We start from the raw sequence: 26,969 nt of genomic DNA on the forward strand, positions 1-26,969 counted from the left end.
CTGCCAAGAAGTTTGAAGCCCATTCTAGATACTGAAACTCTCAGGATAACGAGGACTTGAATAGATGGTTTATTCAATAAATGCTGAGATTAAAAATAATAGCTGAAAAATATGTGAGAAAGAGAAGAAAGAGAAGGGCAAGACTGTCTCTACATACACTGATGAATAATGGGAGGAACATGCTGTAAAGGAAATTATTTAGATGAGTTTGGAAGGAAGCTTGATGCTTGTTTTTCCTTGTGTGTTAATATTTGAAATAATTGAGCCTTTGGGATAATTTTCCTCTGAGCCAGCTTGAAGGAAAAGCAGACTGAAAGACTTCTTAAGTTTCTTTTTATCCTGAAGGTGGTGTGCATCTTGAAGATATTTTTGCTTTTTAATATGCTTTCATATGTATTATCTAAGCTTGCAAAGTGGTGCAATATAGTGGGCAATGCTCTTGTCTAAGGCTCAAGGAGTTCATAACTTGGTCCTGGGCAAACATTTCACAAATCTGGTCCTTGACTCAAGGACAATCAATTAACTTACCATTTAATATCTTGCATTTAGAAATTTGTAAAATCAGAGGGTGGACTATAGTGCTTGACACATAGCAGATACTCAGTAAATGCTTTCTTTCGAAAGTAGTGAAAATGGTATGACTAGCCAAACTGCTATACTACATAGAGGAAATTGACAAAGCTGGAAGAACTGAGATTTTCTACTGTAGATTATAGTTTTCTAGGCTTCAAATTCCAAATTATATTTGAAACTTTTTACTTGGATACACTGTCAGTGAGAGATTAGTAAAAGTTGTTTAAATGATGATGTCTTATTATCAGTTCAGTTCAGTTCAGTCGCTCAGTCATATCTGATTCTTCATGATCCCATGGACTGCAGCATGCCAGGCCTCCCTGTCCATCACCAGCTCCTGGAATTTACTCAAATTCATGCCCATTGAGTCGGATGGCATTACCAACTCAATATCTTGTTGTGGAGAAGCTCAAAACAACTAAGTTAGAGTTTAAGAAACATTATGTCATTATCTACATGATATCGAAGGAATTTATTTTTTCAGGAGAGAAAAAAATGTGCTCATGATCAGAAATTTACCAACTCCCTTTGCAAATATCAATAACATACTTCTGCAATGTCTGTCAGATAAAATTAAACAATCTGACATTTTACTGTTAAATTGAAAGAGAAATTTTGCAGAAGCTATATATTTTACATTTTTTACCACTTTCCTTACTTATTGTAAATCATTTTGAAAATATAGTTGTTTTCTGAGTGGAATAGTTACTAGTGGTTATTCACATTTGAAATAATTTTAAAAATATATAATTTATTCAGGGACATTCACATGCAAATTAATAACAATAATAAACTACTTAAGAAATGGCTAACATCTCCTCCATAAAATATAAAAATTTAGAAAATATTGATTTGTGTGACAAATAGTGACAAAATATTTCTGTCCCAGGCCACACTATGCCTGACAAAATATTACTAGAAGAACTGTATAATGAACTTTCTACCTTAAATTTTAAAAAGTACTAAAAATACATAAGATAAAAACAAACAAATACCTTTGGAGGTGTCTCAGATCCTGGATATTCTCTCTGATCTAGTTTCTTCCAGCGATCCATTAATTTGGTCACCATAGGTGTATTAAAATCTACCAACTGGAATCCTGTAACATTGGCTCCACCGTGTATAAATCTCTCAAGAGAAATATCCTTGAATCCCTATAAAAATCAGTATGACAGTTTGTTAAGCTTAGTTAATTATTGGAGTTAATAGCTAACATTTTGGCTCCTCAATGTTAACATGAATTGACAACCAATATGATTTAAAAGTGATGGCTATAAACAACTGGAAGATTATGTCAATGTTGACATAATAACAATTATGTCAATTTAGCCGTTAAACTCTGTCATTCAAAATCTAATGCATGACACCACATCAACAACAACAAAAAAGACAAAAATCACATGATCATCTCACCAGATATAGAAAAAACATTTGACAAAATTCGCCATCCATTCATGATAAATATTCCCATCAAAGTGAATACAATGGACACATATATCAACATAAAAGCTATTTGTGACAAACCTACAGTCAACATAATATTCAATGGTGAAAAGCTGAAAGCCTTCTTGCTAAAATTTGGAATAAAACAAGGATGCCCACTGTCACCTCTTCTATTCAACATACAATTGAAAGTCCTAGCCACAGCAATTAGGCAAGAAAAAGAAACAAAATGTTATTCAAATTGGTAGGGAAAAGATAAAGTTGTCATTATCTGCAGATGACATGATGTTATATATAGAAAACTCTAAAGATTCCACAGAAAAACTACTAGAACTGATAAAAAAAAATTTAGCATGGTAATAGGATACAAGATTAACATACAGAAATCTGCTGCATTTTTAACACTAATAACACATATCAGAAAGTGAACGTAAAAAAAATATTAGATACATCAAAAAAAACTTAAAATACCTAGGCATAAACTTCACCACAGAGGTGAAAGACTTAAATGCTAAGATCTATAAAACAATGATAAAGGAAACTGAAGACGATTCAAAGAAATAGAAAAATAACCCATGCTCTTAGATTGGAAGAGTTAATATTATTAAAATGGCCAACTACCTAAAGTAATATACAGATTTAATGAGATCCTTATCAAATAACCATGACATTTTTCACAGAACTAGAATGAATAATCCTAAAATTTATATGGAGCCACAAATGACCCAGAATTAAAAAGCAATCTTGAAGAAAAAGAACAATGGTGGAGGCCTAACTGTCTCACACTTCAGACAGTAATATAAGCTACAGTAATCAAAACAGCATGGTCTTGGCACAAAAACAGACATATGGGTCAATAGAACAGAATAGAGAGCCCAGGAAAAAACCAACACAACCCTACAGTCAGTTAATCTTCAATGAGACAGCCAAGACTACATAACGGAGAAAAGGAAGTCAATTTCTTCAGCAAGTGGCTTGGGAAAGCTGGACAGCTGCATATAAATCAATGATGTAAGAATATGCCCTCACACCATACATAAATATAAACTTAGAATGGCTTAAAGATTTAAATACAAGACCTGATCCCATGAAACTCCTAAAAGAAAACATAGGCAAAACCATCTCTGACATAAATTGAGCACTATTGCCTTGGTTAGTCTCTGAAAGCCAAAAGATTAAAAAAAAAATAAAAAAATAAAAGCAAAAATAAACAAATGGGAACTAATCAAATTTAAAAACTTTTGAGCAGCAAAGGAAATCATAAACAAAATTAAAAGGCTACCTACAGGGTGGAAGAAAATATTTGCAAATGATGTGACTGACAAGAACCTAATACAAGTGCTCATACAGCTTAATATCACAAAGACAAGCAACCCAATCAAAAGAAATGGGCAGAAGACTTATACTGACATTTTTCCAAAGAAGACATTCAGATGGTCAAAAAACACATGAAAAATGCTCAACATTGCTTATCATTAGAGAAATGCAAATCAAAATCACAATGAGGGATCACCTCACACAAGTCAAAATAGATATCTTCAAAAAGTCTACAGATAACAAATGCTGGTCAGGGTGTGGAGGAAAGGGAGCCCTCTGACACTGTTTGATGGGAATGTAAATTGGTATAACCACTACTGAGAACAGTATGGCAGTTCCTTAAAAAACTAAACATAGAGTTGCCATATGATTCAGCAGTTCTACTCTTGGGCATATATCTGGAGAAAATTCTAATTTGAAAAGACATCTGCACACCAGTGTTCACAGTGGCATTATTTACAATTACCAAGACATGGAAACAACCTAAATGTTCATCACAAATGAATGAATAAAGAAGATATGGCATATACACATTACGAAATATTGCTTAACCATAATAGAAAGAATGCATGCAGCAACATGCATGGGCCTAGATATTATCATACTCTGTCTGAATTGTCAGATAGAGAAGGACAAATATCATATGATATCACTTATATGTGGAATTAGAATAAAACAATACAAATTAATTCATTTATAAAACAGACTTAACAGACATAGGAAGCAAATTTATGTTTACTAAAGGAGGAGAGGTGGGAAGGATAAATTAAGAATTTGGGATTAACAAATATATAATACTACATACAAAATAGATAAACAGTATGCTAACATATATAATAGGGAACTACATTCAATATTTTAAAATAATCTATAATGGAAAATAATCTGAAAAAGAATATATATATAAATACATATATACACACACGCATGAGTATGTGTATAACTGAATCACTTTTCTTTACATCTGAAACTAACACATTACAAATCAAGTATATTTCAATTAAAAAATATAACACATGAGAAAAGGATAACCCTGTATGCAAGACAGCAAAAGAGACACAGATGTATAGAATGGTCTTTTGGACTCTGTGGGAGAGGGAGAGGGTGGGATAATTTGGGAGAATGGCATTGAAACGTATAATATCATATAAGAAATGAATCGCCAGTCCAGGTTCAATGCAGGATACAGGATGCTTGGGGCTGGTGCACTGGGATGACCCAGACGGATGGTACGGGGAGGGAGGAGGGAGGGGGGTTCAGGATGGGGAACGTGTACACCCGTGGTGGATTCATGATGATGTATGGAAAAACCAATACAATATTGTAAAGTAATTAGCTTCCAATTAAAATAAATAAATTAAAAAGAAAGAAAGAAAAGGATATAAATGTTTCTAGTTCAGTTCAACTCAATTTAACAAGAATCAGTATTTCTGGAAAGCCTCTAGGTGCCTTTTATGAAGCATGGAGGAGGATTCAGGAGATGAATGAAAAGCATCAAATATAAGACACCTAAGCAGACACGTGTCTTATGTGAAAATGTGTCTTATAATAATATTAAGATTTTATGGTACTCTAAGTCTGTGATGTGTAACACTTTTCACGGAGGTTCAGCTTAGTTACAAAGTGGTTTAAGAGAAGATAGAGATAGTGTTTTGAGACAGAGAGAGTGAAAGCTTTGATTATATCAGTCACTACACTCCTTATAGTTCTGGGAAGTGGCAGTGCATGAGAAGAGAGCAAATAGGCCATTTATGTGTGGTAGGGAAATATACAAGTCCTAGCAGGTGGAGTGAGGAAGGTGGACAGGAAGGTGTAACCTCATTTGGTTCAGAGGTAGTTAACTAAGTTAAACAAATTCTGGAAAAAAAGTTACTTATTTTCTAGCTATATCTTTCTATCATCTATCTGTTTCTCTCATTTCTCTCTCTCTCTCTACCTTTTACATATGTATTCCATACCTGGCTCTACTTTTTCATTAGAAATTTGAGGTAACTTACAAAAACACACACCCAATTTTATAAACAAACAATTATAGGAAAAAGACAAAAAGTATATTACAAAAGTGAATTATTATAACCAAAGACATTAACTCAGACAAAAGTAAACCACACACATAGAGTTTGAAGCATCTGCACTTGCTTTCCTGTCTGTCCCCTTTAGGTATTTAGGAAATCTTTTAAAAAATGTGAATTTGATTCAGTAGTCTTGAGAAAAAGTTTACCTTTTTCCCTTTTTTTGTCAACATAAATTATGCAGCAGTGACCCTACAGTTATAGTAGGAATCAAGGAGAAGAGGCAAACCTAGTGTTACCTATCCTGTTGCATGTGTCTCAGCCATGATTTTGGAAACTTCCCTGTTTTTAATTTTAATAACAAAGAGGACTTTCTTACTAGCCAATATATGCATGTTACTGTCTGGCTACTGGAAACTAAGGGACGATGAAAGACCCAGAGTGTGTATTCATAGTTAATATTAATGCTGGGCTGATTATGGATCAGGCATTGTGGTAAGCACATTCCACTGATTATCAATCTAATTTAATTCTCACAACAAACTTACGAGATATATCCTATCTTAAAAATGACGAAGCCAAGTGTCAGTGGGCTAAAGTAAAACTAGTCAAGATCTCCCAGCAAATACATATTAGAACCAAAAGATTCTCAACTTTGCTTTTTAAAAATTATGCTTTTGTGTATTTTTACACAAATATGGGTTTTCCCTTTAAGAAATAGGGCTTCCCTTGTGGATCAGCTGGTAAAGAATCCGCTGCAATGTGGGAGACCTGGGTTCGACCCCTGGGTTGGGAAGATCCCCTGGAGAAGGGAATGGCTATCCACTACAGTATTCTGGCCAGGAGAATTCCATGGACTATACAGTCCATGGGGTTGCAAAGAGTTGGACACGACTGAATGACTTTCACTTTTCATATGTTTTCAATTTTGATACTTATCATAATATTTTTAGGAGAGGCAGGGAGATACTGTCGAAAGCAATCCAGGCTCTGAATCCCATTTTTGCAACTTTCTAGCCTTAGGTTTCCCACATGCAAAATAAGAAAGACAATGCTAATACAGCTAGCACATCTGGTTTGAATTTAATAAATAATGGCTATTGTTAATTAATTAAGTCAATAAATATTTATTTCATGTCAATTATATGCTAGCTGATTTGACAGCTCATCAGTAATATTCTCATTTTACTGGGAAGAAAATCAGACACCAGAAATCAAATATATGATTTTTGAAACTGGAAAAACACTATCAATCTCTAGCTAGTTAAATGTCAGTTGAGCATTTCTTCATAAAAGTTAGAAGATAGGGCAGGCCCAGAGATAGGCAAATAATTTCAATTTTTTCAAAAGCTACAGTGATTCAACTACTGCATTAGTTGCTAACTGATAACAGTATTATTTTATTTTAGGAGTTGGTGAAATACAATACCTGCCAAGTTTTTTTTTTTTTTAAATAGAGTTTTCCCACAGTTACAATACCTACAGGCAAAGCTACAGCCTTCAGAAAAATCATCTGATGTAAAGCCTAACTGATAAATAATAGTTTGCATTTCTCTGATTCCATTCTGTTGCTATGCTGAAGGTAAAGGAAAAAAGATTACCAATCTGATTACAAGCTTCTTTTAGTTATAAGCTAAAGAATGGTAAGTGACTCAGTTAATTTTAGCTATGTCTATTTGAGTATAGGCAATATTTTTTCTTTCATATTTTAAACTAATTTCACATAGAAAATCTATAGGCTGTAGACTGGAAAGCAGTTTTCATGGAAGGTTACTTTGATGACTAAGTAGGTTTTAGTTTTTAAGCACAGGATACTGTGGAACTGTGGAACAAACAGTTTCCAGAACAAATTGTGGAAAATTCTTCAATAGATTGGAATACCAGACCACCTTACCTGTTTCTTGAGAAATCTGAATGCAGGTCAAGAAGCAACAGTTAGAACTGGACATGGAACAACAGACGGGTTCAAAATTGGGAAAGGAGTACTTCAAGGCTGTATATTGTCACCCTGCTTATTTAACTTCAGTGCAGAGTACATCATGTGAAATGCCGGGCTGAATGAAGCACAAGCAGAAATCAAGATTGCTGGGAGAAATATCAATAACCTCAGATATGCAAATGACACCATCCTTATGGCAGAAAGCAAAGAAGAACTAAAGAGCCTCTTGATGAATGTGAAAGAGGAGAGTGAAAATCTGGCTTTAAGCTCAACATTCAAAAAACAAAGATCATGGCATCTGATCCCTCACCTTATGACAAATAGATGGGGAAACAATGGAAACAGAGAATTTATTTTGGGGGGCCTCCTAAATCACTGCAGATGGTGACTGCAGCCAGTGGTGAAATGAAAAGATGCTTGCTCCTTGGAAGAAAAGCTATGACCAACCTAGACAGCATGTTAAAAAGTAGAGACATTACTTTGCCAATATGTAGTCAAAGCTGCGGTTTTCCAGTAGTTGTGTATGGGTGTGAGAGTTGGACTATAAAGAAAGCTGAACTCTGAAAAACTGATGCTTTTGAACTATGGTATTGGAGAAGACTCTTGAGAATTCCTTCGACTGCAAGGAAATCCAACCAGTTCATCCTAAAGGAAATCAATCCTGAATAGTCTTTGGAAGGACTGATGCTGAAGTTGAAGCTCCAATACTTTGGCCACCTGATGTGAAGAACTGACTTATTTGAAAAGACCCTGATGCTGGGAAAGATTGAAGGGAGGAGGAGAAGGGGATGACAGAGGATGAGATGGTTTGATGACATAACCAACTCGATGGACATGAATTTGAGCAAGTTTGAGCTCCAGGTATTGGTGATGGACAGGGAAGCCTGGCATGCTGCAGTCCATGGGTTCAGAAAGAGTAGGACATGACTGAGCTACTGAACCAAACTGAGCTGACTGTGGAACTGAAAGTGTGGAAAACATTGTAATAAAATCATCTCTACAGTCCTAGAGCAGTGAAGGGAGAGGTGGTCAGTGGTTAAATAACTAAGTAAATAATGCCCCAGAGGGCAGAGGGGAGACCAGTGAGAGAGTTTCTGCTTATTGAAATGGGCTACTCAACAACATCTGCATTTCACAATAGTTAATGGCATCCTAAGAAAATATTAATTTCCAACTTGGCTTTCCTTTTAATTTTCATTTAGAGTTGATACATCCTCTAGGAAGGAGAGGGAAAGTGAAATTAATAAATTAGAGAACTTCAGATATCCTGATGATTACTGATGTAAATATACAGGTTCATCATATCATATGTGTTTAATTAATACTTATTTTATATTTTTCTAATTAAGAAAGAATTTCTGTGTTTTGCATTTCAGGTTCACAGCTTGACTAAATCATACTGAGACAGCTCAGGTGCACTTAAAAGAAAGAGTGTAAAATAGAATGGGAGGAATTCCCTTTTAACACCTTTTAAATGTTAGGTTAAAAATTGACTTGGGAAGGTGGTCCCAAGATGGTTGAGGAATAGGACGGAGAGACCACTTTCCCCCACAAATTCATCAAAAGTTCATTTGAATGCAGAGCAACTTCCACAAAACAACGTCTGCACAGAAAGGCAGCCCCTTCTCTTCAAAAGGAGGTATGACAAAATATAAAAGACAAAAAGAGTGCCAAAAGAGTTAGGGATGGAGACCTATCCTGGGGAGGGAGTCATGAAGGAGGAGTTTCCAAACAGCAGGAAACCCTCTCACCCGCAGGTCTGTGGGGAGTTTTGGAATCTCAGGGAGCAACATAACTGGGCAGAAAAAGAAAAAAAAAACCCACAAAATAGGTGCCTAACCAAAACTCCCAGCAGAGAAGTAGCCCAGATGCTCGCATCAGCCACTGGAGGCTGGACAGGGAGGCACAGGCTGCATGCGTAGGGTAAGGACCAGACCTGAATGCCCTGAGGAGAATCTGAGGGAGCTAACATGAGACAGCAGCCCAAACCGTGGGATAGCCAGAGAGAGAGAGAGAAAGAACTTTCCTGCAAAATGCTCTAACATAATGCACAGCCTGGCCCACTCACAGAGCAAAGGATTGAGTGATCACCAAAGGAGTGCTAGCCAGTTGCATACCATCCCCTCCCTGCCAGAGGCAGAGAGGCAGGTGGGCTACAGCCAGAGCCAGAAGGCAACGGGCTGCTCCAATCTTGGCCTCAGAGACTGGCACCCTCCACCAAACTGCGAGCAGGCCCCCAGTTGCTAACCATGTCTTCCTGGGATCCTGGAATGGTTGACATCTGCCAGAAGGGTCATAGCCTGAGATCAGCTTCCCAGAGGAGACACATGGCACACCCAAGACCAGAGAGGTGATTAAGATGCATGGCCCACCTAGGACAGTGTGCTCCTCAAGCACCTGGTCGCCTGAGCTGCTCAGACCTGGGAAGGGCACAAAACGCATGCCCAACAGAGTCTGTGCCCTTGTGGAGTACCTGAGAACCTGAACCCGAGTGGATTAGACCTGAGAAGTGCATGAAACCCAGGTCCCGCTTTGGACAGTGTCCTGCAGAGCACCCCGCAGCCTAAGCAGCGTAGAACCAGAAAGCACAAGCCGTGAGCTTGGGCAAACCCAGTGTGGTCCATACACTGCAAGCACTCCCCACACACACCAGTGATAATTGTTTGCAGGGTTCCACCCTCCCCAAAACACAACTGAACAAGTGAGTGTAAATAAGTGACCACATTTGGCCCCTTGTGTCAGGGCGGAAATTAGACATGGAAGAGAGTTTCAAACAGGAGAAGCCAAAAGAAAACAAAGAAGGGCAAAACACTCTGGAAGTGACAGGTGCAACAGATGAAAACCCTGCAGTTAACATTGACAGAGCATTGGAAGGGGCCTATAGACCTTGAGAAGAAGTACAAGCTGGAACAAGGAACTATCAGAAACTGAAATGACCCCACACTGTCCTTAATAGCTCCAGAGAAATTCCTAGATATATTTTACTATTATCACTTTTTAATTTTTTAAATTTTAAGTTCTTTATTACTCCTTTAATTTTGTTTTATAGCCTACTATTCAGTTCAGTTCAGTTCAGTCGCTCAGTCATGTCCGACTCTTTGCGACCCCATGAATCGCAGCACGCCAGGCCTCCCTGTCCATCACCATCACCCAGAGTTCACCCAGACTCATGTCCATCGAGTCCGTGATGCCATCCAGCCATCATATCCTCTGTCGTCCCCTTCTCCTCCTGCCACCAATCCCTCCCAGCATCACAGTCTTTTCCAATGAGTCAACTCTTCTCATGAGGTGGCCAAAGTACTGGAGCTTCAGCTTTAGCATTCCTTCCAAAGAAATCCCAGGGCTGATCTCCTTCAGAATGGACTGGTTGGATCTCCTTGCAGTCCAAGGGACTCTCAAGAGTCTTCTCCAACACCACACTTCAAAACCATCAATTCTGTGGTGCTCAGCCTTCTTCACAGTCCAACTCTCACAACCATACATGACCACAGGAAAAACCATAGCCTTGACTAGACAGACCTTAGTCGGCAAAGTAATGTATCTGCTTTTGAATATACTATCTAGGTTGGTCATAACTTTTCTTCCAAGGAGTAAGCGTCTTTTAATTTCATGGCTGCAGTCACCATCTGCAGTGATTTTGGAGCCCCCCAAAATAAAGTCTGACACTGTTTCCACTGTTTCCCACCTATTTCCCATGAAGTGATGGGACCGGATGCCAGGATCTTTGTTTTCTGAATGTTGAGCTTTAAGCCAACTTTTTCACTCTCCTCTTTCACTTTCATCAAGAGGCTTTTTAGCTCCTCTTCACTGTCTGTCATAAGGGTGGTGTCATCTGCATATCTGAGGTTATTGATATTTCTCCCGGCAATCCTGATTCCAGCTTGTGTTTCTTCCAGTCCAGCGTATCTCATGATGTACTCTGTATAGAAGTTAAATGTATACTATCATGTGAATTGAATCGCCAGTCTATGTCTGACGCAGGATGCAGCATGCTTGGGGCTAGTGCATGGGGATGACCCAGAAAGATGTTATGGGGAGGGAGGTGGGAGGGGGGTTCATGTTTGGGAATGCATGTAAGAATTAAAGATTTTAAAATTTAAAAAATTAAAAAAAAAAAATAAAAAAAAAAAAAAAAAAAAAAAAAAAATAAAAAAAAAAAAAAAAAAAAAGAAAAAAAAAAAAAAAGAAGTTAAATGAGCAGGGTGACAATATACAGCCTTGATGTACTCCTTTTCCTATTTGGAACCAGTCTGTTGTTCCATGTCCAGTTCTAAGTGTGCTTCCTGACCTGCATACAGATTTCTCAAGAGGCAGTCCAGGTGGTCTGGTATTCCCATCTCTTTCAGAATTTTCAACAGTTTATTGTGATCCACACAGTCAAAGGCTTTGGCATAGTCAATAAAGCAGAAGTAGATGTTTTTCTGGAACTCTCTTGCTTTTTCCATGATCCAGCAGATGTTGTCAATTTTGCCTCTGTTTCCTCTGCCTTTTCTAAAACCAGCTTGAACATCAGGAAGTTCACGGTTTATGTATTGCTGAAGCCTGGCTTGGAGAAATTTGAGCATTACTTTACTAGCATGTGAGATGAGTGCAATTGTGCGGTAGTTTGAGCATTCTTTGGCATCGCTTTTCTTTGGAATTGGAATGAAAACTGACCTTTTCCAATCCTGTGGCCACTGCTGAGTATTCCAAATTTGCTGGCATATTGAGCGCAGCACTTTGACAACATCATCTTTCAGGATTTGAAACAGCTCCACTGGAATTCCATCCCCTCCACTAGCTTTGTTCATAGTGATGCTTTCTAAGGCCCATTTGACTTCACATTCCAAGATGTCTGGCTCTAGATGAGTGATCACATCATCATGATTATCTGGGTCGTGAAGATCTTTTTGTACAGTTCTTCTGTGTATTCTTGCCACCTCTTCTTAATATCTTCTGCTTCTGTTAGGTCCATACCATTTCTTTCCTTTATCGAGCCCATCTTTGCATGAAATGTTCCCTTGGTATCTCTAATTTTCTTGAAGAGATCTCTAGTCTTTCCCATTCTGTTGTTTTCCTCTATTTCTTTGAATTGATTGCTGAAGAAGGCTTTCTTATCTCTTCTTGCTATTGTTTGGAACTCTGCATTCCGATGCTTATATCTTTCCTTTTCTCCTTTGCTTTTCGCCTCTCTTTTTTTCACACCTATTTGTAAGGCCTCCCCAGACTAAGCGCAGGCGGTGGCGGCGGCGGGCTGGCGCACCAAGAACAGCCGAGAGCTACCCCACGTCTGACGTCAGGGACAGCGGCCCAGAGTGCCAGGCTGCAATGGCACAAGAAAGGCCGGGAGGAGCCATCCTGCGTCTGAGGTCAGGGGTGGCGGCCGAGAGGAGCTACCCTGAGTCCAAGGTCAGTGGTGGCCAGGAGGAGACACCCCACGTCCGAGGTCAGGGCGGTGGCCGGGAGGAGCTACGCAGCATCCGAGGCCAGTGGTGGCCAGGAGGAGACACCCCATGACCAAGGTCAGGGGCAGCCGGGAGAAGCCACCTCATGCCTGAGGCCAGGGGCGGTGATTGTGAGGAGCCAACCTGAGCTCAAGGCCAGGGGCTGCGGCCGGGAGGAGCAACTTGAGGAGTGGTGGCTGTGCAGGCACAGGAGGGCCTAGAGGAGCTATCCCATGTTGAAGGTCAGGAACAGCGGCGGTAAGGAGATACCCCTTGTTCAAGGTAAGGAGCAGAGGCTGTGCTATGCTGGAGCAGCCGTGAAGAGATACCCCAAGCGCAAGGTAAGAGAAACCCAAGTAAGATGGTAGGTGTTGCAAGAGGGCATCAGAGGGCAGACACACTGAAACCATACTCACAGAAAACTAATCAATCTAATCACATTAGGACCACAGCCTTGTCTAACTCAATGAAACCAAGCCTACTATTACCTTGCCAAAAAAGACCCTATTTTTAAAGCAAATTTCATACGTATTTTTTTAAATAATTTTTCTAATTGATTTTGTTTCATATTTTTAAAACTGTATTTTTGTGAGTCTAACTTCTACTCTAGATTTTTAATCTTGTTTTTTGGTATTTGTTCCTAATTTTGTACCTTTAAGAATCTAATCTTCAATATCCATGTTTACTTCAGTCAGTTCAGCTCAGTTGCTCAGTCATGTCTGACTCTTTGTCACCCCATGAACTGCAGCACTCCAGGCCTCCCTGTCCATCACCAATTCCTGGAGTTTACCAAAACTCATGTCCATTGAGTCGGTGATGCCATCCAGCCATCTCATCCTCTGTTGTCCCCTTCTCTTCCCGCCTTTAATCTTTCCCAGCATCAGTGTCTTTTCAAATGAGTCAGTTCTTCACATTAGGTGGCCAAAGAACTGGAGTTTCAGCTTCAGCATCCATCCTTCCAACGAATATTCAGGACCAAATTCCTTTACGATTGATCTTGCAGTCCAAGGAACTCTCAAGAGTCTTCTCCAACACCACAGTACAAACCATAAATTCTTCTGTGCTCAGCCTTCTCTATGGTCTAACTCTCACATCCATATGTGAATACTGGAAAACCATAGCTTTAACTAGATGGATCTCTGTTGGCAAAGTAATGTCTCTGCTTTTTAATATGCTATTGTTGTGCTGTTAATATGTGTTTAATATTCTGTTAATATGCTGTCATAGCTTTTCTTCCAAGAGCAAGCATCTTTTAATTTCATGGCTGCAGTCAACCATCTACAGTGATTTTGGAGTGCAAGAAAATAAAGTCTGTCACTGTTTCCTTTGTTTCCCCATCTATTAGCCATGAAGTGATGGGACTGGATGCCATGAATCTTAATATTTTGAATGTTGATCTTTTGACAACGTTTTCACTCTCCCCTTTCACTTTCATCAAGAAGCTCTTTAGTTCTTCACTTTCTGCCATAAAGGTGATGTCATCTATGTATCTGAGGTTATTTCTATTTCTCCCAGCAATCTTGATTCTATCTTCTGCTTCAACCAGCCCAGTATTTCACATGATGTATTCTGCATAGAATTTAAATAAGCAGGGTGGCAATATACAGCCTTGACATACTCCCTTCCCCATTTGGAACAAGTCTGTCTTTTCAAGTCCAGTTCTAACTGTTGCTTCTTGACCTGCATAGAGATTCTTCTCCAGCACAATTCGAAAGTATCAATTCTTTGGTGCTCAGACTTATTTATGGTCAAACTCTCACACCCACACGTGACTACTGGAAAACCCATAGACTATACAGACATTTATTGGCTGTTACTTAATGTGCTATCTTGGTGTGTCATAGCTTTCCTTCTAAACAACAAGCATCTTTAAATTTCATGGCTGCAGTCACCTTCCACAGTGATTTTGGAACCCAAGAACAGAAAATCTGTCACTGCTTCCACATTTCTCCCTTCTTTTGGCTGTAAAGTGATAGGACTGGATGCCATCATCTTAATTTTTTGAATGCTGAGTTTCGAGTCAGCTTTTTTGCTCTTCTCTTTCACTCTCATTCAGAGACTCTTCAGTTCCTCCTCATTTCCTGCCATTAGAGTGGTACCATCTGCATACCTGTGGTTGTTGATATTCTCCCAGCAATCGTGATTCCAGCTTGTGATTCCTCCAGCCTGACATTCCTCACAATGTACTCTGCATAGAAGTTAAATAAGTAGGGTGACAATATATAGCCTTGATATACTCCTTTCCCTATTTGCAACCAGTACATTGTTCCATGTCTAGTTCTAACTGTTGCTTCTAGATTCACATCCTGTTGCTTCTCGATTTGCATACATGTTTCTCAGGAGACAAGTAAGGTGGTCTGCTAGTTCTAGTTCTTTAAGAATTTTTCACAGTTTGTTGTGATCCACACAGTCAAATTCTTTAGTGTAGTCAGTGAAGCACAAATAGATGTTGTTCTTGAATTCCTTTGCTTTCTCTATGATCCAATGAATCTTGGCAATTTGATCTCCGGTTCCTCTGTCTTTTCTAAACCCAGCTTGTATATCTAGAAGTTCTCAGTTCACATACTGCTGAAGCATAGCTTGATGGATTTTGAGCATTCCCTTGCTAGCGTGTGAAATGAGCACAGTTCTGTGGTAGTTTGGGCATTCGCTGGCATTATCCTTCCTTGGGATTGGAAAGGAAACTGTTTTTTTCCAGTCCTGTGGGAGTTTTCCAAATTTGCTGACATATTGAGTGCAACACTTTAAAGCATCATGTTTTAGGATTTTAAATAGCTCAGGTGAATTCTATCACCTCCGCTAGCATTTTCCCTAGTAATGCTTCCTAAAGTCATTTGACTACACACTCCAGGATGTCTGATTCTAGGTGAGTGAACAAACCATCAAGGATATTTGGGTCTTTAATATCTTTTTTTTTTTTTTTTTTGTAAATTCTTCTGTGTTTTCTTGCCACTATATCTTCTGCTTCTGTTAGGTCATTAGCATTTTTGTCCTTTATCGTGCCCATCCTTGGATGACATTTCCCTAGATACCTCCAATTTTCTTGAAGAGAATTGTTGTCTTACTCATTATATTTTTTTTTCTTCTATTTATTTTGATTGATCATTTAAGAAAGCTTCTTATCTCTCCTTGCTATTCTCTGGAACTCTGCATTTAGTTGGGTATATCTTTCCCTTTCCTCTTTGCCTTCCACTTCTCTTCTTTCCTCAGTTATTTGTAAGGTCTCGTCAGATAACCACCTTTCCTTCTTGCACTGCTTTTCCTTAGGTATAATTTTGATCACTGCTTACTGTACAATGCTATGAACCTTCATCCATAGTTCTTCAGGCACTTTGTCTACCAGATCTAATTCCTTGAATCTATTTTTTACCTCTACTGTATAATCCTAAGGGGGTTGATTTAGGTCATAGCTGATTGGCCTACTGGTTTTCCCTACTTTCTTCAATTTAAACATGAATTTTGCAGTAAGGAGCTCATGATCTGAGCCACAGCCAGCTCTAGGTCTTGTTTTTGCTGGCCATATAGAGCTTGTCCATCTTTGTCTGTAAAGAATATAATCATTCTGATTTTGGTGTTTACCGTCTGGTGATGTCCATGTATAGAGTTGTCTCTTGTGTTTATGTAAGAGAGTGCTTTCTATAATCAGTGTACTCTCTTGGAAAAACTCTGTTAGCCTTTTCCCTTCTTCATTTTGTATTCTAGAGCCAAAGTTGCCTGTTACTCCAGGTATCTCCTGACTTCCTCCTTTTGCACTCTAATACCCTATGATGAAAAGGACATCTTTTTTTGTTGTTAGTTCTAGAAGGTCTTGCAATTCTTCATAGAACCATCCTAAAATGTCGACTGAATGTTGCCATGTCCTGCTTGACCACATCCAATTTACATTTATTCATGGACCTAACATGCTAGTTTCCTATGCAATATTGTTCTTTATAGCATCAGATTTGATATATACCACCAGATACATCCACAACTGGTCATCTTTTCTGCTCTGGTCCAGCCTTTTCATTCTTTCTGGAGTTATTTTTACACTCTTCCCCAGTAGCTTATTGACCACCTAATTACCTGAGGGGCTCATCATCCTTGTATCTTTCTGCCTTTTCGTACTGTTCATGGGGTTCTTCAGGCAACATTACTGAAGCAGTTTGCCATTCCCTTCTCCCATGTCTGGGTATATATCCAGAAAAACAAACAAACAAACACTAATTTAAAAATATATGGGTATTCCAGTGTTTATAGTAACATTATTTAAAGTAGCCAATATAGGGAAGCAACCAAAGTGTCCATCAATGTATGTGGATTAAAAAAGATGTGCTATAAACAATAGATTTTGCTTTTCCATAAAATAATGAAAATTTGCCATTTGCAGCACCATACATGGATATGGAGGGTGTTATGCTTAGTAAAATAAGTCAGACAGAGAAATATAAATGTTGCATGATGTATGTTTTATCTGTAATCTAAAAAATATATGAATTATTGTAACAAAAGAGAAACAGATTCACAGATATAGAGAAGCTGGGAGTGACAAGGGGTGAAAGGAAAATGGGGAAGGGCAAGTTAGGGGTAAGTGGTAGTATGTACAAATTAATATATGTAATATAAATAAGCCACAAACACAATGGACATAGCTAATATTCTATAACCTTGAGTGAGTGAGTGAAAGTCACTCAGTTGTGCTTGACTCTTTGTGACCCCATGGAGTATACAGTCCTTGGACTATACTGGACCCTGTGGACTATACTGGTCTTGGAATTCTCCAGGCTAGAATACTGGAGTCAGTAGCCTTTCCCTTCTCCAAGGGATCTTCCCAACCCAGGGATCAAACCCAAGTCTTCTGCATTGCAAGCAAATTCTTTAATAGCTGAGCCACAAAGGAAGCCCTGGGGAGGTAAGAGGAATTTTAAGAACTGAGAGTTACCAATGATTTCTCTGGTGGCGAGTTCCATGAAACACAAAGGAAGACTTTGAGGAAGAAGTGGATGGTCAATCTGCCATCCCAATGGTGACAGGTCACATGGAAGACTGAGAGTGGCAGTGGATGTGATTTCTCTGCTCTCCAGTGGGCAGGAAGATAGGAGCTGCATGCACTGTCCAGGGCAGGTGAACCCATCAGGGCTCTCATTTGTAAACATCAGACACTGACTAGGCCAGTGCAAACAGAAAATAATTTAGTGAAAGGACATGGGGATAATTGTAGAATTTCTGAGAACGTTAACCTTAAATGGAATACAACCTCAAAATATTAAAGCAGTGTGTTGTATATTTAAAACAATATTGAAGTAAATTACACTTCAATTTTCTAAAAAGAGATGCCCATCCATTTAGATATCAGGCACAGCTCATACTGTTTAGATGGTATAAACTCATTGTTGGTCTCTTTGGATATTTAGAAGGGTAAGGTTTGAGTAATAAAAGGGAAGAGATTCCCATTTATTTTGGCTTGATTGGAGGTGGGATCTTAGTAAAGTGTAGTAGCTGTGTAAGAGAATCAGTGAGACAGGGAAAATACCAATTTATTCCCACTTCATCAGGATAGAAGGATGAATGAGATGCAATTGTCACTAGGCAAAGAAGATAAATTCATCTTATATGTAATAAAAAGTCAAAATAAAATAATGTTGAGAAGCATTTACAAACTACTTGCATTCTTACCCATAATGAAATTGAATATTACTTTAAGTACACAAGATCTACCTTCTATATTCTAGAAAAATAACTTGATAGCAATTAAAAAGCCAATATATCTGTGTCATTACTTATTCTGTCTCTTATTTTAGAGAAATATCATTCATAAAGAATCCAAAGAATATCCATATTTAAAATTTAGCTGCTTCAGAGAGTCAATTTAGTTTAAATATGAGAGGCTTTTGACTTATACAAAAAATATGCTTATAAGAGAGTAAGATCAAACTGGGAGAGTAGGAGACATGGAGTTAACCTTCCACCACAAACACATTAAAAATGTATCTATATGTGAAGCTTTTCTCACGGAAAACTAACTAGAAGCTGACAGAACTACTGTACAACCAAAATTGCAAGAAATGTCTCTATAAAAGTAGATAGTTTTTTTTTAAAATAAGCTTCAGATAAGGAAATGAGGTTCTGGGAAAGATCTGTCAAAAAGAGAAGGTCTATACAGGCAATGCTAACTCTGGGGAGTGAGCAGATCAAGCCACAGTCTGGGCATCCCAGTAGTGCAGTCTTGTGAGGAGGAGACAAGAAATTTGCCTGCTGGGAAAACTGCTGGGATAGTAAAGAGACTAGAGAAGCCTAGATTATATTAATACTTGTAAGGCATGACTGCCAGCTAGCTTGTAATCAATCAAGACAGACAGAGCCTAGCACTGGTAGCTGTACCTCACAACAATCTCCAATATAAATGAGGATCCATGTTCCAAAAGTTGGTAATAAAAGTATAACTGATTTAAGAAATATTCCCTATAAAAATGCAGTAAAAAAGAAACTAAAACTATAAAGATGAAATAATAAAAGATAGATAATTCAATTGTTGAGATAAAAAGAAATCTAAAAGCAATGAATAGGTGATTAAATTCAACATAAGAAGGAATAAGTGATCTGGAAGATGGAAGAATGTAAATCAACCAATCAGAACAGCAGACAAAAAGATAAGTGGAAGAAAAGTAAGAAAAGGAAGTAACACATGAGATCTATGGGATAATATAGGGGCTCCCAAAAGAGAAGGGGGGGATCAAAAAAGTATTTGAAGAAATTATAACCAACTGGAGCACTAAGCGCAGGCCGAGAGGAGCTTCTGCCCCACGTCCGAGGCAGGGGCAGAAGCCGGGAGGACCCCATGTCCGAAGGGCAGTGGCCAAGAGGAGTTACCCCACATCCGAGGACAGGGGCAACTGCCGAGATGGCCAGGCTGCGACGGCACAGGAATGGCCGAGAGGAGCTACCCTGCATCCGAGGTCAGGGGCGACGGCCGGGAGGAGCTACCCCACATCCGAGGTCGGGGCAGATGGCCCAGAGGAGCTACCCCGCTTCCAAGGCCGGGGTGACGGCCGGGAGGAGCCACAAAACATCCAAGGAGTGGTGGCTGCGCGGGCACAGGAGGGCCTAGAGGAGCTATCCAACGTTGAAGGTGAGGAAGGGTGGCGGTGAGGAGATACCCCTCATCCAAGGTAAGGAGCAGCAGCTGTGCTTTGCTGGAGCAGCCGTGAAGAGATACCCCAAGTGCAAGGTAAGAGAAACCCAAGTAAGATGGTAGGTGTTGCAAGAGGGCATCAGAGAGCAGACACACTGAAACCATACTCACAGAAAACTAGTCAATCAAATCACACTAGGACCACAGCCTTGTCTAACTCAGTGAAACTAAGCCATGCCCACGGGGCGACCCAAGATGGGCAGGTCATGGTGGAGAGGTCTGACAGAATGTGGTCGACTGGAGAAGGGAATGACAAACTACTTCAGTATTCTTGCCTTGAGAACCCCATGAACAGTATGAAAAGGCAAAATGATAGGATACTGAAAGAAAACTCCCAGATCATTAGGTGCCCAATATGCTACTGGAGATCAGTGGAGAAATAACTCCAAAAAGAATGAAAGGATGGAGCCAAAGCAAAAATAATACCCAGCTGTGGATGTGACTGGTGATAGAAGCAAGGTCCAATGCTGTAAAGAGCAATATTGCATAGGAACCTGGAATGTAAGGTCCTTGAATCAAGGCAAATTGGAAGTGGTCAAACAAGTGATGGCAAGGGTGAACGTCGACATTCTAGGAATCAGGGAACTAAAATGGACTGGAATGGGTGAGTTTAACTCAGATGACCATTGTATCTACTACTGCGGGCAGGAATCCCTCAGAAGAAATGGAGTAGCCATCATGGTCAACAAAAGAGTCCGAAATGCAGTACTTGGATGCCATCTCAAAACGACAGAATGATCTCTGTTCATCTCCAAGGCAAACCATTCAATATCACAGATATCCAAGTCTATGCCCCAACCAGTAACTCTGAGGAAGCTGAAGTTGAACGGTTCTATGAAGACCTACAAGACATTTTAGAACTAACACCCAAAAAAGATGTCCTTTTCATTATAGGGGACTGGAATGCAAAAGTAGGAAGTCAAGAAACACCTGGAGTAACAGGCAAATTTGGCCTTGGAATGCAGAATGAAGCAGGGCAAAGATTAATAGAGTTTTGCCAAGAAAATGCACTGGTCATAGCAAACCCCTCTTCCAACAACACAAGAGAAGACTCTACACATGGACATCACCAGATGGCCAACACTGAAATCAGATTGATTATATTTTTTGCAGCCAAAGATGGAGAAGCTCTATACAGTCAACAAAAACAAGACTGGGAGCTGACTGTGGCTCAGATCATGAACTCCTTATTACCAAATTCAGACTTAAATTGAAGAAAGTAGGGAAAACCGCTAGACCATTCAGGTCTGACCTAAATCAAATCCCTTATGATTATAAAGTGGAAGTGAGAAATAGGTTTAAGAGCCTAGATCTGATAGATAGAGTGCCTAATGAACTATGGAATGAGGTTCGTGACATTGTACAGGAGACAGGGGTCAAGACCATCCCCATAGAAAAGAAATGCAAAAAAGCAAAATGGCTGTCTATGGAGGCCTTACAAATAACTGTGAAAAGAAAAGAGGTGAAAAGCAAAGGAGAAAAAGAAAGATATAAGCATCGGAATGCAGAGTTCCAAAGAATAGCAAGAAGAGATAAGAAAGCCTTCTTCAGCGATCAATGCAAAGAAATAGAGGAAAACAACAGAATGGGAAAGACTAGAGATCTCTTCAAGAAAATTTGAGAAACCTAGGGAACATTTCATGCAAAGATGGGCTCGATCAAGGACAAGAATGGTATGGACCTAACAGAAGCAGAAGATATTAAGAAGAGGTGGCAAGAATACACAAAAGAACTGTAGAAAAAATTTCACGACCCAGATAATCACAATAGTGTGATCACTCATCTAGAGCCAGACATCCTGGAATGTGAAGTCAAGAGGGCCTTAGAAAGCATCACTACAAACAAAGCTAGTGGAGGTGATGGAATTCCAGTGGAGCTGTTTCAAATCCTGAAAGATGATGCTGTGAAAGTGCTGCACTCCATATGCCAGCAAATTTGGAATACTCAGCAGCGGCCACAGGACTGGAAAAGGTCAGTTTTCATTCCAATCCCAAAGAAAGGCGATGCCAAAGAATGCTCAAACTACCGCACAATTGCACTCATCTAACACGCTAGTAGAGTAATGCTCAAAATTCTCGAAGCCAGGCTTCAGCAATACGTGAACCGTGAACTTCCTGATGTTCAAGCTGGTTTTAGAACAGGCAGAGGGACCAGAGATCAAATTGCCAACATCCGCTGGATCATTGAAAAAGCAAGAGAGTTCCAGAAAAACATCTATTTCTGCTTTATTGATTATGTCCAAGCCTTTGACTGTGTGGATCACAATAAACTGTTGAAAATTCTGAAAGAGATGAGAATACCAGACCAGAATGACTTGCCTCTTGAAAAATCTGTATGCAGGTCAGGAAGCAACAGTTAGAACTGGACATAGAACAACAGACTGGTTCCAAATAGGAAAAGGAGTACATCAAGGCTGTATATTGTCACCCTGCTTATTTAACTTCTGTGCGTAGTACATCATAAGAAACGCTGGACTGGAAGAAGCACAAGCTAGAATTAAGATTGCCGGGAGAAATATCAATAACCTCAGAATTGCAGGTGACACCACCCTTATGGCAGAGAGTGAAGAGAAGCTAAAAAGCCTCTTGAAGAAAATGAAAGAGGAGAGTGAAAAAGTTGGCTTAAAGCTCAACATTCAGAAAACAAAGATCATGGCATTGGTCCCATCACTTCATGGGAAATGGGGAAACAGTGGAAACAGTGTCAGACTGTATTTTTCTGGGCGCCAAAATCACTGCAGATGGTGACTACAGCCATGAAATTAAAAGACACTTACTCCTTGGGAGAAAAGTTATGACCAACCTAGATAGTATATTCAAAAGCAGAGACATTACTTTGCTTACTAAGGTCCATCTAGTCAAGGCTATGGTTTTCCCAGTGGTCATGTATGCATGTAAGAGTTGGACTGTGAAGAAGGCTGAGCACTGAAGAATTGATGGTTTTGAAGTGTGGTGTTGGAGAAGACTCTTGAGAGTCCCTTGGACTGCAAGGAGATCCAACCAATCCATTCTGAAGGAGATCAACCCTGGGATTTCTTTGGAAGGAATGATGCTAAAGCTGAAACTCCAGTACTTTGGCCACCTCATGCGAAGAGTTGACTCATTGGAAAAGACTCTGATGCTGGAAGGGATTGGGGGCAGGAGGAGAAAGGGACGACCGGGGATGAGATGTCTGGATGGCATCACTGACTCGATGGACGTGAGTCTGAGTGAACTCCGGGAGATGGTGATATACAGGGAGGCCTGGCGTGCTGCAATTTATGGGGTCGCAAAGAGTTGGACATGACTGAATGACTGAACTGAACTGAACTGATGGCTGAAAACAAATCTAATGTAGAAAACAGATATACAGGCATAGGAAGCACAGAGAGTCCAGAACAAAATGAACTCAAGCTGAGTGCACCAAAAGACAGGTCACAATTAAAATGGGAAATGTTAGACAGGATTCTAAAGGCAGCAAAAGCAAAACAGAGTCATTTATAAGGTATCCCTATAAGACTATCAGCTGGTTTCTCTGCAGAAACCTTCCAGGCCAGAATAGGGTGGCATGATTAGATCAAAATTGTAAACAGGAAAGGTCTGCAGTGTAGAATCCTCTAATAAGCAAGATTGTAATTTAGAATAGAAGAAAAATAGTTTCTTAGATAAATGAAAACTAAAATAATTCAGAAATATTATTTCTACTTTAAAAGTAATATTGATAGCTCTTCTCTAAATGGAAAAGAAGCAAGATTCTTTCAGAAAACGGGAAGACAAATATAAGAAAGGATTGAAGATCACTTAACTAGTATGTTTGTGTGTTAGTCACTCAGTCATGTCTGACTCTTTGTGACTCCATGGACTGTAGCCCACCAGGCTCTTATTTCTATGGGATTTTCCAGGCAAGAATACTGGAGTGGGTTGGCATTTCCTTCTTTACACTTAACTAGTACATAGATTGAAAAACAATAAAAATGTTGTAAAAATAATTGCAACTACAATACAGTGTAAAATGATAAGCATGAAGATATAAAATAGGACACTGAAATCACAAAATGTGGGTGAGAGGAGTATATAAATACAGAGCTTTGAGAATACATTTGAACTTGAATTACTTCAGTTTGAATCAAATAAATATCTTGGGTCAGCATATTTGAACTCTATGGTAGCTATAAATGAAAAGCATGGTTTTACAAAAAACAAAAAATCATCAAATGTGAAAAGGAAAAACTAAAAGAACAAGTGAACAAAAAAGAGCTACCCTCAAAACTGTAAAACAAGTATTAAAATGGTAATTAGTACATACATATCAATAGTTACTTTAAATTTTAGTTAACAACAAGCTCTGATAAAAACTATAGGATGGCAGATTGATTATTAAAAAAAAAAAAGCTAAGAACTTGCAATATGTTGCCTACAAGAGACTCATTTCAGCACGTAAGACAAACACAGACTAAATGGATAGAGAAAATATTTCATGCATATGGGAATAACAAGAAGTGAGTGCACCATTTTCACATCAGATAAAATAGACTTTAAAACAAAGACCATAAAGAAAGACAAAAGGGCATTACATAACAAAGGAGAGATCATTACAGGAAGAGGAAGTTACACCTTTTTACACATACGTACCCAATATAGGGACAGTTAAATATACAAATCGAATACTAGCAGACACAAATAGAGAAATGTAGAAGACTTATTTATTAGTAGGAGACTTTAACACTCCACATACATCAACAAGACAGAAAGTAAAAAATGGAATAGAAGTTATAGATTGCACAATGAATTCATTGTACAGGACACTACATTAAAAAAAAAGAAAAAACAAGAATAAAAATTATTTTCTAGTGTACATGGAAACTTTTCTAGGATGGACCACATACTGGGTCACAAAACAAACCTCGTTAAAGTTAAGAGCATAGAAATTATTTCAAGTGTCTTTTCTGATCACCATGGTACAAAAGTAGAAATCAACTACAGAAGGAAAAATAAGAAAAGGATTAAAAAGTGGAGACTAAATAATATGCTAGTTAAAAACCAATAGGTCAATGATGACATCAAAGAAGGAAAATATGTCAATCCAAATGAAAATGAATGCACGACTTTATCAAATCTCTGTGGTGACACAGACCTTCATTCAGAAACAAGAAGAATCCCAAATGACCAAACTAACCTATCCACTAAAGAACTGGAAAAAAAGAACAAGCAAAACCCAAAGTCAGCAGAAGGAAGGAGATAATAAAGTGCAGAGTCAATAAATTGAAAAAAAAAAGCATCAGAGAAGATAAGGAAAATCATTTTTTTTGAAAGCATAAACAAAATTGAAAACTTTTAGTCAGGATAACCAAGAAGAAAAACCAAATCAACAAAGCAAAAAACTAAAGAGGAAAAATAAAAATACCACAGAAAGTACAAAAAAATAAAAACAAAAAACCATAAGCGAATATTATGAACAGTTATCTGTCAAGAAATTGGGCAACCAGGAAGAAATGGATATTTCTAGAAACATATAGCCTGCCAAGAATAAATCAAGAATAAATAGATAATTTGAGCAGGCTGATTAGTAGAAGTGAAATTGAATCTGTAATTAAAACAAAACAAAACAAAACAAAAAAAACCTCCCTCTAAGCAAAAGTTCAGGAACAAAGACCTTCAGAGGGAATTCTACCAAACATGTAAAGAAGAGCTAATTCCTATGTTTCTCAAACTATTCCAAAAACAATATGAGGGGACACTCTTCTTAATGTCACTCTATGAAGCCACTATCAGCCTGATACCCAAATCAGACAAATGCACTACCAAAATAGAAAATTAAAGGTCAATATCTTAGATGAGTATTGAAGCAAAAAATCCTCAATAAAATGTTAGGAAACTGAGCCCAATAACACATAAAAAAGATCATATACCAAAACCAATTTGGATTCATTCTAGGGCAACAAGGATGGTTCACCAGATGCAAATCAATCAATGTGATGTATCACATCAATAAAATGAAAGAACACATAATCATCCAAAAAGAGGCAGAAAAAGCATTTGACAAAATTAAACATCTACTCATGATAAAACCTGTTATCACAATAGGTATACAGGGAATGTATCTCAATATGAAAGGCTGTTTATGTAATAAGCCCACAGCCAATATAATTCTCAACACTGAAATGCTAAAAGCCTTCCCCCAAAATCAATATTGTAAAGTAAAAAAATAATAAGAAGAAAAGGGTGCCCACTCTCACCAATTCTAAGTTGCTTCAGTCGTGTCCGACTCTGTGCGTTCCCATAGATGGCAGCCCACCAGGCTCCCCTGTCCCTGGGATTCTCAAGGCAAGAACACTGTAGTGGGTTGCCATTTCCTTCTCCAATGCATGAAAGTGAAAAGTGAAAGTGAAGTCGCTCAGTCGCATCCAACTCTTAGTGACCCCATGGACTGTAGCCCACCAGGCTCTTCCATCCATGGGATTTTCCAGGCAAAAGTACTGGAGTGCGGTGCCATTGCCTTCTCCGCTCACCACTTCTATTCAACATTATATTGGAAGTCTTAGTCACACTAATCATACAAGAGAGAAAAATAATTGGATACTCAAATTGGAAGGGAAGAGGTTAAAATTGTCACTATTTGCAGATAAAATAATACTTTATAGAGAACTATGATGTGGGCACCAGGACCCAGGAGAAAGGAGCAGTGACACCACAAGAGACTCACCCAGACTTGCTCGTGAGTGTTCAGGAGTCTCTGGTGGAGGCCTATTGCAGGGTTGGGGGCACTGAGTGTAGCAGTGTGTGCATGGAACCTTTTGAAGAAGGTCGCCATTATCTTCATTACCTCCACCATAGTTTGGCATAGTTTAACAGGAAGGGAACACAGTTCCACCCATCAACAGAAAATTGGATTAAAGATTTACTGAGCATAGCCCCACCCACCAGAACAAGACCCGGTTACCCCTCAGTCAGTCTCTCCCATCAAGAAGCTTCCATAAGCTTCTTAAGGATAAGAATCCTTCTACATCAGATGGCAGATAGACTGAAAACTACAATTACAGAACACTAACCAAACTAATCACATGGACCACAGCCTTGCCTAACTCAATGAAACTAGGAGCCATGCTGTGTAGG

The 26,969-nt window shown here is 38.9% G+C and overlaps 1 protein-coding gene across 10 annotated transcripts in view; it reads right to left on the reverse strand.

Annotated features, from left to right (window-relative positions):
• The window catches only part of GRIA4 (glutamate ionotropic receptor AMPA type subunit 4), a 668,265-nt gene that overhangs the window by 89,995 nt on the left and 551,301 nt on the right, over positions 1-26,969 (reverse strand). For all 10 annotated transcript variants that reach the window (XM_027979123.3, XM_060399629.1, XM_027979122.3 and 7 more), the window contains one exon: positions 1,569-1,727. In XM_027979123.3, coding sequence (XP_027834924.1) covers positions 1,569-1,727 — 159 coding nt within the window. The remainder of the gene's footprint in view (positions 1-1,568; positions 1,728-26,969) is intronic.

Source organism: Ovis aries, chromosome 15, assembly GCF_016772045.2.
Source record: "Ovis aries strain OAR_USU_Benz2616 breed Rambouillet chromosome 15, ARS-UI_Ramb_v3.0, whole genome shotgun sequence".
Lineage (NCBI taxonomy): Eukaryota > Metazoa > Chordata > Mammalia > Artiodactyla > Bovidae > Ovis > Ovis aries.